This window comes from Aphelocoma coerulescens, chromosome 2 (genome assembly GCF_041296385.1).
Source record: "Aphelocoma coerulescens isolate FSJ_1873_10779 chromosome 2, UR_Acoe_1.0, whole genome shotgun sequence".
NCBI classification, from domain to species: domain Eukaryota; kingdom Metazoa; phylum Chordata; class Aves; order Passeriformes; family Corvidae; genus Aphelocoma; species Aphelocoma coerulescens.
In genome coordinates, this window is record NC_091015.1 from 78,871,106 (window position 1) to 78,886,075 (window position 14,970).

The 14,970-nt window shown below is 42.0% G+C and overlaps 1 protein-coding gene across 9 annotated transcripts in view; it reads right to left on the reverse strand.

The window, feature by feature from the left end:
* FARS2 (phenylalanyl-tRNA synthetase 2, mitochondrial) overlaps window positions 1–14,970 on the reverse strand; it is a 237,803-nt gene that overhangs the window by 72,557 nt on the left and 150,276 nt on the right. For all 9 annotated transcript variants that reach the window (XM_069008176.1, XM_069008181.1, XM_069008180.1 and 6 more), the window contains one exon: window positions 6,480–6,631. In XM_069008176.1, coding sequence (XP_068864277.1) covers window positions 6,480–6,631 — 152 coding nt within the window. The remainder of the gene's footprint in view (window positions 1–6,479; window positions 6,632–14,970) is intronic.

Sequence of the window (14,970 nt, forward strand, 5' to 3'; positions counted from 1 at the left end):
GCTCTGTTGCAGGCCCCCTTTAGGTACTGGAAAGTTCTCTAAGATCTCGCTGGAGTCTTCAATTCTCCAGGCAGAAAAATCCCAGCTCTCTCAGCCTGTCTTCATAGGAGAGGTGCTCCAGCCCTCTGAGCATCTCTGTAGCCCTGCTCTGGACTTGCTTCAACAGATCCACATCTTTCTTATGTTGGGACCCAGAGCTGGATGCAGCGCTCCAGGGTGGGTCTCACAAGGGCAGAATAGAGGGGTAGAATCCCCTCCCTCCCTGCTGGCCATGCTGCTTTGGATGCAGCCCAGGATACAACTTTCCGGGCTGCAAGCTCACAGTGCTGTGTCATGGGGAGCTTCTCATCAACCAACACTCAAAATCTTTCTCCGCATGGCTGCTCTCAAGCCATTCTCTGCCCAGCCTGTATTTGTGCTTGCCATTGCTCTGACACATGTAGATAACCTTGCCATCAGCATGACTGCAGCAGGAAGGACAGAAAAGGTTCTTATTCTCAAGAAGAAACCAAGTGGTACTGATACTGGACGGGACAAGAGAGGGAAAAGAGAGAAGATGGACTGGGAGTGCTACTATCATCAAGAAGTGAATGAGACTCCTCTGACAGAGCCTCCCATGAACAGTTAATCTAATCTATTTCAAAAATATTATAATCTTGCATTCATGTGATCAAATGAGGGGAAAAATCCTGAGCTGGAGAACATTGCTCATTAATCGAAAACCAACCCTTTGCTAGCTACTGTCAAAAGCAGCTTCTGGGTTGTTTTTTTTCTGCAGAGAAGCTGCTGCTGGGACTTTGCCAGTTCAGCAGTTAAAGGTAATCTCAAAGAATCCCTCAGCAAATTGTAAAGTGCTCAGGCTGAAGAACAACAAGGTGTTTGGGGACTGAATTGATTGTTTTAATTTGCGTAATACTAGGAGCAAGCAGCACTTAAGAATTATTCTGCTTAATTCGCCTATTCTAGAAGCAAGACAAAACCAAGCCAGCTTTAATAAATAAACCAGACTTAAAGCTATTTGACTTTATCCCCATGTAGATAAGGAAAAGTGCAAAACCTGGGATCTGGAAAGTGCTGTGTTTCTTACATTGCATGTTCTACATGCTAACAAGGAGCTAGGGGCATGCATTGGCACAACCCAACAGTCAATAGGATCTGACTCTTTGCTGTCAAATCTGTTCCTTGTACTGTTTGAAAAAGAAGAGACACAGGTCATCTGAGTACTCCCAAAGTCTCTAAAGATGGTGCCACAGTGCACCTATCTTCCTCCTTCACAGCAGCCAATACATTTCCTCTCACTTCACTTAACAGACTGTGACAAATGTGCAGATCTCACCCCAGAAGTGTGCAAGAAATTGACTCAAAGGCAAGAATAAATCCTTTCCTTTCTTACCTATTCCCCACTTATACTTTTAACAGCATAGCCGTCAAAATACAGCAAATCAATTTTTCCCCCTTACTGTCTCCACTCTGCCATTTCAGAATATTTTTAGTTGCTCTGATTAAAAATTTACCTCTTAAGTACCACTGAGGACACAGTGCATGCCTTGATTACAGTTTTGTATAACTTTTTCAGCCTACCTATGTATCCTCCTTGCAAATGAAGATGTGGAGCCATATCCTTCCTTACTTCCCTTATCTTTCTAACAAAAGAGAAATTTTAGTAACTAACTTTGAAAGACTGATAGGAAAATAACTTCACTGCAAAATGCAGAAAATACATTTTCAGAATGAAGATGTGAGGCCATCACACCTGATGGGATTACACAAGATACCTTACACAAGAGAAACATGGCATGCTAAGCTGAAAAAAACATTTGCAGGGCTTGCCCAAAGCAAAGATAAACAACCTCAGCATTTTTGGATTCTGTCTTTGGTAGTGGCTTATCTCAGCTCTGCTGGGACATGAACAGAACCCACATGTCTTCATAAAGCATCTCCTTTGGTGCTGCATTGTTGGGGACAGGTACTCAACCCTGGTCTCTTATCTCTCCCTGTCCTCTTCATTGGGGACAACTTGGGAATGTCTCATACCACTTCTGCCACATATTCTACCATGTGGGATGAACCAGTACTTACTCTATTACTTTGTCCAGGTATGCTTTAATTACCATCCCTGAAATTCTACTTGTGTGCAGCCACAGTACTTACCTGAATGTCACCAAAATGTAAGACTGTATGAATGTAAGAATGTAAATCCCTTTTCCTGGGATTCTCTGTATGGCAGCAGTTTTGATTTGCTTATTCATAGTGGGCAGAGACCTTTCTACCTTCTGATTGTCATTCAGCCACCCTTTCTTTTTTCCTATGAAATCGGTTTCCTTTCCAAAACTGGAGAAGTCTTGACCACTGAAAAAGAGATTACTTTCTGATTTAATTTCTGAAGGTCATTCATATTGATTAGACAGCTTAGACAAGTTGAGTTGTAGAAGGCCTAAACTTAAAGATACGGGTGGTAAAACAGCCATTGGTAAAAGTAAGGGAAAAACCCCTTTCTTTTCTTCCTTTAGTATCAATGTAGTCCAAAACATTCTCCTTTTTATCTTTTTTTTTTTGCAAATGTTTGTTCACTAAAATGTTCCAAGGGGGAAAATGTCAGCTACAAATCCTCACTCATCATGTATTTGCACAGCAATGCTTAAAGGTTCTTAAAGATCTCCAAGGATTTGGAAGAAATAATTCAGTCAGGTAGCAAAAACAGTGCCACTGCCTTCTGGTGTCTGGTTACATGGCTCATGCAGCATCTGACAACTCCAGGCAAGTCACAGCAAACTCACTTCACACATCATGCATGGAGAAATACATTCCGTCAACCAAATGTATGAAAGTCTAACTGTTTGAAGCTAATGCATCAGGCAAAAATAGCCGCAGTCCACAGGATGGACTGTGGAAAACGTTTGCTCACTGCAAAGAGACTTTTTCTCTATTCTGCTTGTCTTTACAGATGGCCTGCTCCTGTTCTTGCCAAAACCACCACAGTTTCACTCAGTTTCCTTGGCACTTAGCAAAGTCACAACTTTTCCTTCACATATGCTGGCTGATTCTTTATATACCTGAGTAACAGGTGTGTTAGAGCCATGTTTTGCATTATTCATCTTGGATGAAGTCAAACCCTGACTGTGTCACACATCACACATTACTTAGTATACCTCAATGTTGTGTTTTGGTTTTTGCTCAGTCAAGTTTACCAAAGATGCATTGAGGCTGGAACAGTTCTTAATTACCCCAGCACAGAAACTTGGCATTCTGCTAGATTTGTGCTTTTCAGCAATGAGACTCCTTTCTGTTCTATCTCTAAATAGCCTGTGCTTCCCTAAAAGTTGTCTCAATATTTTTACCTTGCAAAGGAGATAATCGAGATTTACATGGTTTCAGGCATCTCTTCCTTGCTTAAACAATTACTTGTCCCATGCTTTTTCCTTTTCCCTGTAGAGAAATACCTTTTCACTGCTAATACACTCCATGACTGCAATGTACTGGAGCATGGGTATCAGTCCAAAGCCCAGTAAAACCTTGAAAGCTTTCTGAACCACAGAAAAGGCAACTATGCAGTATTACACAGAGAGCCTCTATAAAGGATCTTAATTTAAAGACCTCTTTTTGTGTTATAAATTAGTTTTATTTGTATAACATTTTCTATTTTCAGATGTTTATAGTCCTATAACTAAGCAAAGTAGTTTAAGAAGGAAAATAAGACTACCAAATGTCCTAATTCCTCATGAAACTGGTATTTTTAAAGGATTAAAAAAACCTGAATTTTGAATTCCAGAAGTGATTAACTACAAGCATGAACTTATAAGCTGCTTGTAAGTAACTAACATTCAAAACAGCAGCACTGCAGGTTTTCCAATCCTAGACACTACTCCTCCATCCTCCAGAGCAGACTCACTGAAAATTCAAGATAATGATTACAAGTACCTAGATCTGTAACATACAGATCCATAGCAACGCTGAGGCTCTCTTATGTAATTCCTGTGCCCAGAGGCTTTTCTGCAACACTGAATTAAAGAAGCCACTGTATCATTCCCATAACAAGATGATTATCTAGGAATTAAGACTAAGTAGAAAACTCTTTTCAAAACATCAGTCTTCCAAAGCCTTTAGAAATCAAACAAAATTACTTATGTGGCCTACACCATCAGTTCTCAAAATTTACATATCTGCACACATCCTGTTTTAAGAAGAAAGGGCAAAGTAACCACTATGTTACAGTCTTCATTTATGATTCTTTGTTAATGCAGTAGATAATCTCCTTGGAATTACTGATTTTTAATGGGACATTTAAAAAGATTTCTTTTACCGTTGTTGCAGGTGAACAAACTAAGAGGACTACAACATCACTTACAACAATCCATTAATGTTGCCTCTCAAATTCTTCAGATATAAAGGTGAGAAAATTTTCCTTCTTGTAGTGTCAAAACATATTTGGATGTCTGCTGAGTGAGGTTTTAATGGCTTTAGAGAAAAAAACTAGTAAAATCCTAAATCTGTGTGACAAGTCCCTGTGAGCAATCAACCTCCCCATGTATTTGCAGAAGTCATAGAGGGAACCAGAGGTGTATTCCGTGAGGAGGAACAACTGTCATCCCTGGTATATGTTCTGGATGTGTCAAAGCATATCAAAGGAGAAAACACACATGGTAGAAACCCAGTGTAGTGAATCCTGTCCCTACCTCACCACTCTACTTGTATGGAAGACAATATTCTCAGCAAAGAAGAGAAGCATAACCTGTGAGTTGGACCATGACTGATGCAGTGCTGCTGGCAGGCTGTCATGGTGTATGTGAATTTCTCCAGTAAGATGCCAAGAGTAATCATAGAATAATATTGCCTCTGTTTGAGGGAGCAGGGAACAAGAGTTCTCCAAACTTTCAGACTTGGAAGAGCTGCTTGCAATACACATAGGATTTTCCCCTAAGAGACAATGTAATAACAAAGACAATTGCTTGTTTGGTATCAGTGAGGAGAATGTAGACAAAAAGTGGCAATGAGCACAGAGGTGTTACACATACAATAAACATTCAGCATGAACGGATGGAAAGTCCAGTTCCATAAAGGGGTTCAGCAACCCAGTTTTTACCAAAAAAAGTTGATTGTACTGTATCAGAACCATCATGATAGAGGACAACAGGATCTGTGTGCAGAGCCTTCAGTGTCTCTGTACTTGTGCTAACTGATACTACAGTGGAATCCAAGTGACAATGAGAAATTATCTGTACCTCCAATAAAATTGCTTCTGGATTTCCCTGAAAGATACAGTCTGTTTTTTACAATGAAAAATACTCATTATCTTACCCTAACCTATATTCCTCTTCTGCACACACCATCTTGAGTAAAGGGTTAAGATCCTTTTGCATGATTTGCATGTGAGAACCACTCAAGAATTAATGACTCAAAGCTTTAAGATGCCCACACAAATTTCATTTGCATTTCTGTTTCTTCACACAGCACAAACAGTCTCATATAATACTACACAAAAAGGTTAAAAAGGAAAAAAACCTCAAAAAAATAAAAATCCACTGAAACACCATGAAAAATAGGCCATAGAACAATCTATTCATTTGGCCTGCATCACATATCCACTTCAAAAGAACAATAGGGTTAAATACCTGGATGCAGAGAAGAAAATAAAAAATCTATAGGTGTTGGAGAACAACACGAAGCATTTTCCTGTTAGCTTCAAAAAAGGTTTATCATCTGCCTTCCTACAGCACTTAGAGAAGTCTCAAAACAAATTAGTTTAAACCTCAGTTTTAGGAAGCTAAGTAGACAGCAGCTCTTCTACTTCTTAATTTGGAAACAGCAAATTGAAAAACAGTGCATATCTAATAGCTGATACTTGTCTGGTTTTTAGGCAACTGTTATTACCAGTTGGACAAATACCCTGTGCACTCCCTGGTCATGTCAGTGCTGCTATACCCATATGGTGTTCTGAAACCTGAGAGATTGTTCAACAGCATATAAATAAGTGTCAGAAAGAAAGGAACAAGGTCTGGGTATTTTTCTCCCAGTTGAACACCAACAATAGCATTCTGCAACAAACCATTATTAGCATTGACATTGTAGTAAAGGTCTACTAGTGTGTCAGGACTAAAAGAAGAAAGGAAGAGAACAAGGAGACAAACACTGGACACTCAGCAAAGAGCAGGACTAGAATATCAGACATGCTATGGACAGGAGTGTCACACACTGCCAGATGTATTGAGGAAGGCAGTTGTTCACTATTGCTGTCAATAACTGAGCACAAAGCATTGGGGTAGTCTGGATACCAGAGGCTCAGTACTAGGACCAAACTGAAAAATAGGTAGTATTTCTTTTAAGTAAAAATCATTATTTTTTGCTGTAAGAAGGTTTTGGAGCTAAAAAATGAAATGTGCAAACACTGTAAGAATCAAGAACTTCTTGGTATACAGAATTAAAATATTCATAAAATATACATACTGCAGCCACAGGAAAAAGGTATTAAAATTTTTACTTACTTTGGATGGGCAAATTCATCCAGTAGGACAACCTTTTCTATCAAGTCTCCACCAATGGTTCGAACCAAATCATAGAAATCATTCTGAGAATATGTCTCAGAAGGCAGCCAAAAGGAGATGTCATTGATCAAAGGTGGATATCTGCTGAGCGGCTAAAAGAAATTAAAAAACATACCTTTATACGTGGCTGAACTTGATAATTATATCTACAACTGTTCTGAACTTACATAACACACAAGGTACACAGTTTAGAGGCTTTCTGAAATGCTTTTTGAAGTGCAAACTGACCCCATAAACAACTGAGATGGAAGATTTTATACTAGGAAATGTCTTTTAAAGATCCCCTCATAACAACTTTGATTTATTCATTCAGAAGAAAAAACTTGTTTTGTTTGCTAAAATCAATGTTTATGACCCTGAACACACTTTTGCATCAGAGCTGTTTAAAAGGAAGAGGTAATTGTAAGGTGATTTTTCACTGGGTAGAACTGCCCTTTTTAAAAGCACTTTTTGCAGATTCAAAACTTCTTATCACATTCAGGTATAAAATTTATATGTATTTTATAGGATTCTTATATTACACAATATGTTTATTATTTTTACTGTTGAATTTCTAAGAAAGTCTTATAAATAGGCACCTTCCTATTAAAATGTTACAATAAGAAACACACTTTGGCTTAAAAAGAGGGATCAGTTCACTTTCCGGTGTTTTTTATAGACATCCAAACATCTAAAACAACAACAAAGGTATGCCTGTTAACATAATTATTCATTCCATAAGTACCACAACAGGCTTTTAAACAGGAAGGGGCATCTTTGCTGCAGACATAAAGACCTCATCTTGTGGGCAGACAATGTAACTTGTTATTTTTAAAAACAGGAAGAGAAACAGAAACAGACAATTAACTTTCCAGCTTTGATGAAACTTCCCTGGACTCTATGGGTTTCAGATCTCACCTTTGGTGAGATGTTTCTCCCTTTGAAAAACAGAAAATGGTAATGCTCTCCTTTTGTGACCTCTAGGCCTTGCATGCATTCCCTGCAGTTTAAAAAAAGTATTTTTGCACAAGATTGTTTGAGTCTGCAGGAGAAGACATCTATTTTTATTATTTTGTTTATATGTATAAGAGATCCCATGTGTATGCCTTGGTCTATACAGTATAATATCTCACTCAAAAATGGTTTCCATGGCTGGGAATGTTTTATGATGGAGCAGTGGAAACATAAGTGAGTACCTGCTAAAGCAATAAACTTGTTAATAAGGCAAGTTTACAGCATTCTGATTTACTCAAATACTGTTCTGTAGAGTGTAAACTAGTCAATAAATATCTGATAAGGAATACAGTGCAAGTTTTAAATTAATGACCCCCTCAGCAAATAAAATTGTGAATCGCAAATGATTATTGAACTTGTTAAAGGAATAAACTTGTCAAATGAATTCATATCCTGTACATCAAATTAAAAAAAGGAAACTTGCACAACAAATCCATTGCAAAAGAGCTTTTGATAAAACACTAATGAATGAAATGCAAATGTCTCTGCTATACAAAAGTCGCAGTGGCAAATGCTGGAGACACTCCTCAGACAACAACCTGATGCATGTGTTAGTGTAAATAAAGTAATAATCCTGCAATAGAACCCTATATTCTCACCTCATCCCTATCTACCACTACATTTACCACTGCTACAGTTCAGGAATATACTGAACACCCTCCAAAGTTTGACAGGACTAATACAAAACTCACTGAACTCACAGTTCAAGACATTTAATTATTCAACCAGAAGATGTGGCTCATGAACCTAAGCATGACCAGGCACCTACTTTCATTCACACCGGTACGAAGACAATAACAAAAAATAATTACATGTTCAGATAAGTCAGAAATGTCCTGTGCTGGTTTTGGCAAGGGTAGAATTAATTGTCTTCACAGTGGCCAGTGTGGGGCTGTGTTTTGGCTTTGTGTTGAACATGGGGTTGAACATAAAGAGATGTTTTTGTTATTGCTGGGCAGTATTCGCACAGAGCCAAGGTCTTTTCTGCTTCTTGTACTGCCACGCTGGCAAGAAAACTGGGGCTGCTTGGCAAATTGGGAGGAGACACAGCTGGGACAGGTCATCCCAACTGACCAAAGGGATATTCCAGACTATATTGCACCCCGCTCAGTATATAAAGTAGGAAGAAGAAGGAGGAAGGGGGGATATGTGGAGTGATGGTGTTTGTTTTCCCAGGTAGCCCTTACATGTGATGGGGCCCAGATCTCCTGGAGATGGCTGAACACCTGCCTGCCCATGGGAAGCAGGGAATGAATTTCTTGTGTGTGCAGCTTTTCCTCTCTGGTGTCTCTAGCTTGGATACAGAATTGTTGTAAATTTGTGTGTGTATGCTTGTGTGTGTGTCAAAGATTGGACGAACAAATGCTTAAAACATGAAGTAAGTATAACTTTTTATTATTAGCTACTAACCTTTTCTCAGAGCCTTGTAATGCAGAAAAATCTTTTATGGTAAAAGGCAAGGCAATAATCCTGTATTATATTGTCCCTTCACCACCTGGCTGCAGTCAATATCATTGCAGTAAGTCTTATATCAACACTAAAGTTGGTATAAGGATAAAATTCCTAGTTCTCAAATGTATTGATCTGTTTGTTGTAGAGCTACATGAGCCACATAATAGTTTATTAGCTACACCTAAAATGTGAACAGGCTACTAAAGAGTCTCCAACTGGCAAGCCAAAATGAAGTTCCTAAATTTGTATTCAGGCACTCCAGAAAATACATACTGTGATCCAATAGATCCCTTTGATCCTCTCTAAACTCTCCTGCTCTTCAACAGCAGACTGGTCTAAAGTCCATTAACTTTGATCCTTTTTCAAGTTCAAGGCAAATACCAACCCTGGAGACTATTTCCTTATGAATTTACAGACATTTTAAAGGTTTCCCTTGAGAGAAATGTGTTCTTCCCACTAAATCTACTCTGCTGTTACCTCCAGCCACCACTTGCAGCTACATTCTCTTCACGGCTTAGGAGTCCTCCAGCACAATGCTTGGAGAAGCTACCAGGACACATCTGGTTCTGCAGGCTATGTGTTGGCTGAACCCTAGCCCACTACCCAAGCCTGCAAGCCCTGCTGTTCCTGCTTCCACGTCCTGATCACCCCCTTAGGTTTTTGAGGAACTGAGAAGAGGTATAGGAAATTGTTGCAGCGGGGATTACTGTAACACGCATATATCAAACCAGGAGTCTCCTGGAAAGGAAATATATACATGGACAGATTCTTGGTAGATGTTTCAGCGATGTTTATTTCTCCAGCCGCATGGCCGGGATCTGCCCAGGAACTGCTCAATCACGGGACCCGAGGGTCCTTGGCCACGCAGGGGAACACAGAACAACCAATGGGGAACGAGGTTGACCAGGGGCAGGGAAACCCCGTGTCTCCCCCCCCCAGGGCCCCTCTGCCAGGGCTCCATGGCAGGGGGGGAGACCCCAACATCTCACCCGTTTTATTTTAATAGAAGGAGAATGAAAACAACTGGATAAACATAACAAGAACAGTTTCAAGACAAAACAAGCCACCCTCCTGAGTCTTTAAATGTCCAAACAGATTCTCTGGAACATCTTAAGGCTGACAGAAGGGAGACAGGACTCTCCGGGCATGCTTTGTGGGGAAACTGAGGCAGGAGAGGGTTTAATTTCTTCCCTCCCCCTTTTCATCCCCCCCTCGGCATCAGAGAGGAATTGTAGGGAAATGGAATTGTATAGGGAAGCCATGGGGTAAAAAACAGATTAGGAATAAACTGGGGATGGGGTAAACTTAGGAAAGGGTACATATTGGGTATAGGGTAAAAGGGGAAAGTAGGTTGTGGGTAGGGAAGTTGCTGGGATGGATGTTGTTTATAATTTTGTGCATAACGGCTGCCTTTGACTGGAATACCTCCAGGCCCAGTAACATTTGCTGCTTGTAAACCCTTCTTTCCTTGCACTATATCAAATTGTACAACTTCCCCATCTCCTACACTTTGCAGGTAATTTTTAGGGTTATTCCTTTTAATGGCAGTTCTACGGATGAATAAATCTTCCCCTGTATCATGTCATGTTATAAATCCATAGTTGTTTTTTACACTGTACCATTTCACAGTTCCTGTGATTTTCATTGCTACAACTTCTCCTATCACGTGCTTGCGTGTTTGTCATGGGTGCCGGTCCCGCGTGGCCGCCGCCTCGCCGACTCCGATGTCTTGGTCAGGCCCCCGCGTTGCGGCCGCTCTGCGCTCTCTGAGTGGCGCTGCTGTGGCGCGTGTCTGGGCTCTGTGCGGCCCCGCGCTGCCATCACCGCTGGCTCCGTGCCCTGCGAGTGGTTCTGCTCCACAAACTCCACGTTGCTTTGAGTGCGGCCTCATTTCTGGTCGGCACTGCGCGCTGTCTCGTGCCGCTTCTCGCTCTACAGGGCTCTCCGAGCCGGTCGCTCAGAGCGGCCTGCCACGCCGAGCCCCGGTTCCTGGCTGCTCGTGGCCCACGGCACCCGCGGCGCCTGCGGCGTCGCTCCCTCACTCGCGGCCACGTGGCCGGGGACCCCGAGACAGGGATGGGGTCCACGATAAGGTGCACGCTCCCAGGGGGGCCGGGCGCATCCAGTGCAGGCACAGCTGCGGTCACGCGCCCTGGGGATGGCGGCTGCACAGTCTCGGCCACGGGATAAGTATGATCTTCTGCTTTAGGGGTTATGGGACCATACAAATGCTCCTCAAGAGCTTAATTGATTATAAGGAACGCACGGAAAGCTTCTCTTTGATCCCTTACCTTATCCCAGATCTTGTCCCAGAAACACCCCTGACAAGATCCAGGAGGTTCGATATCAAAAAGTAAGTCTCGAGAAATATAGGAAAGCCTTTTGAAAAGCCAGATAAAAAAATGTTCTAGATCTCCCGGTTCCAATACCTTTTTGTTTTGTTGTTCAAGGATTCCTTTTACTTCTAGATACATTTTTTTCTGTGGCTCAGAGAGCCCCATTTCCCACGATTCTTCCATAGTCCAGAGAGAATATCCAAACCAAGATGAGAAGAGAGAGGTCTAGAGTGCTTTTTTTTACTCACAAATTTCCTCAGGGATCGGTGTCGGCCCGCATTCTCCATCAGTTTGTTGCAGCGGGGATTACTGTAACACGCATATATCGAACCAGGAGTCCCATGGAAAGGAAATATATACATGGACAGATTCTTGCTAGATGTTTCAGAGATGTTTATTCTCCAGCCGCATGGCGGGGGCTCTACTCAGGAACTCGCAGTCATGGGACCCGAGGGTCCTTGGCCACACAGGGGAACACAAAACAACCAATGGGGAATGAGGCTGACCAGGGGCAGGGAAACCCCGTGTCTCCCCCCCCCCCCCCAGGGCCCCCCTCTGCCAGGGCTCCATGGCGGGGAGGGGGGGGGGGAACAACGGGGACGAGAGACATGACGACTGAGGGGGGAGGGAAGACCCCAACAGGAAATGGTAGAACTGATCCCACCTGCAGAGTGCTGCTGCAAGGCACGGGCCAAGTGTGTGAAAAAGCACTGCTGATGCACAGACATCCCTGCACCCCTCCTTTTGGTTCCATCAGAGCTTTGCCACCACAGTGCTACTTTAAATCTTCTGTTTATTTTCCATTTCAAACACTGCAGTGTACTATCTTAGACATTTTTCAACAGCCTTAGAAAACAAGAGTGCTTTCCCAGAAATTACACTGTCTATAGGACTCCACTGAATCCATCTTGTAGAAAATATTGCAAATAATGACATTGCATTTTTCAATCACCCAAGGTGAAAGCATTTAGGAGCGCTGAATTACTATAATTCTTTTAAATAATAAAATAGAAGTTTATGATGATCCACTCTCAACAATACATGTTTACTAGTTATTAATCACGGTTCCTTCTCTGGCTAATAAATAAGCCAAGTACTTCCTAAAACTGCAAGCTTTTCCCTCTCAGGATGCTAAATTTAGTATAGAAATGAGTAGTTGGACACCAGTGCTAAAACCTGCTCTGCCAGCCTGCCTTGCCCATGCCTAGATGTACTTGAGGAGTGCACCACTGAAAACACAGGGCTGTTACTCTTTCATATGGGTTTGTGATGGTTTAGGGCATTCCTCATCCCCACCTCTCTGCTCTGACTTTCTGTCTGAGATTACTGCCCCTGCAGCAGCTGATAAAACAAATATGTGCCTGTTCGTCCAGCACTACAGTTCACAGCCTGCTGTGGCCAGCTGAAAATTGCCCCTCTCACTCGTTTATGCTAATATGTGCTGGATGAAGAATTGCAGCAGCTCGAGTCATTGGGGGACAGCTGTCTTAAGCAGCAACAGGATCCACCGGAACTCATTTGTCAGCATAAAATAGCAAATACTTGGGTGCTGCATATGTTGCCATAGCAGGGCACTACTCTGGATGCTTTGGCAGCAGGAATCAAGTGGTCACCATAAGAGTGCTATCTGTTCATCCACACATGGCAAAGGATTATCAGCTAGCCTAGATCCAGATACTTCACAGCTGTAGAGGAGAGAAACCTCCTCTGAGGGCAGAATCTCCCAGACTGCAGTAAAACCAGCTGGGGATAATGCAGCCAGTGGCAGTGAATAACCCACACAAGGCCATGAAGCGTCTTTAGCCCAGCATTCCAAAAAACAGGATGGACACCAGCACTTTCCACAAATATTTGTCATTAGGAAAAAAAGCCACTTTTCCCCAGATGCAGTAACCATGGGTGCAACATGGCAAAAGGACAGGAGAAGTTTTATGCTGTGGCTGCTCACTCCATTCCTTCCCTGCTGCCAGCTGCAGGTGGGACAAAATAAACAAGTGACAAACACAGCAGAGGAAAAAGCTGTACTTGTATTTTGACGGTGGCAACACAAATGCAACGATAACAACGACACGTACCAGAAACTGGGTTAGCAACTCCACGGCAGCCAAGCTATTAAAAAGTCAGCCATGCTTTACTGCCATCAGCAGTCTAAGTCAGAAAAATATGAGACTTAGCAGCATCGTGGCTGCCAAGCTTTAACAGTCTGGCATTGCCCATGTTTTGGAGAAATATCTACATAAACTATACAGTTTTAATGCAACATCATATTCTCATCAAAATGAAAACTACAGTCCTGTAATAACTGAGCCTTTCTTAATATATTCCATGGTGAAACTACATTAATTCAGTGTTATCATAGGAAATTTAAGCACGTAACAGGCAGGAAATTCAAATTTGCAAATTTACGACAGCAACTTACCCCCCTTGCACGTAATGAAGTTTCCTGTATTAGTGTGTATGCTTCTAGATTTACACTTCCGTATTTATGACCAGCGCAGACAAATTACAGTTGCTGCAGGGAACATAACTTTGAACTTCTTGGCTGCCATGGCTTAGAATTCAGTCACAATGCTCCCCATTATTATAAGTTTTCTACCTCCCTTACCAAATTGATCTTTTCCTTACTTATATACAGGAAGTTCTATATATTCATACATGTATACACACACACATCCATTTTTATGTGTAAACACACACACATCTTCAAAGGAGGAAATGTAAATTTCAACAGACAACTACCATAACGTCTGATAAGCAGATATAAAATATGTTCTGGGATTAAGCTCTTAAAATCAAAGCAAATGGACTAGCCTGGGATTGATGCACTGCTCTGTCCTCCTGCAGGGAGTGGCAGAAACACGTTAACTTCCACTGCTGCTCTGAGCTTTTCAGAGAATGAACACAGAAGTATGATCAGCCCTTTGTGGACACCAATCTGCTCACCCCAACAGAGTTCTTTGAAAAGCTCACATACAGGTACAGGGAACACCATATGTTCATGGGAACATCAGGTGCTCCATGGATTTCAGGCACTCTGCTTGTACACGGACCATTCTGAGTAGAAGAGGTTTTCTTTGTACATGGAGACATGCAAGAACGATCTGGATGCAATCCTGTGCCATGTGTTCTGGGATGACACTTTGAGCAGGGAGGTTGGACCAGATGACCTGCTATGGTGCCTGCCAACCTGACGCATCTTGTGATTCTGTGATTTTACATCCACATTGAACAGGGAGGTGCCATGGGGCACAGACTTGTCATTCAAGCTAAGTCTCAGCCTTCAATCTGAGATGACACAAATCTGTGGACCAGACCCCTCTCTGCTGTGTGGTGCATGTCACCATGACAGCTCTGTCCCCTTCCCACCTAAACTATGTCCTATGGGGTCTTGTTGGAGATAGCAATTTCTTTCTTGAGCCCCATTCCAGGTTCCCTGAAGGTACAAAACAAGAAAGAGTTTAATTGCTTATATTCTGCCTAAGCAGTCACCAGGTAGCTCCTTTTTCAATGCTTGTCAAGCACCTTTGATCAGGAAAACCCCCTGAAGACAAAAATATAATGCCCACACGTGCACATGCACAAGTGCAACCTTTCTAGCATGCTAGAAGTTACAGCTCATATAGAGGAACCTGCCTGACAAAGGAAAGTCA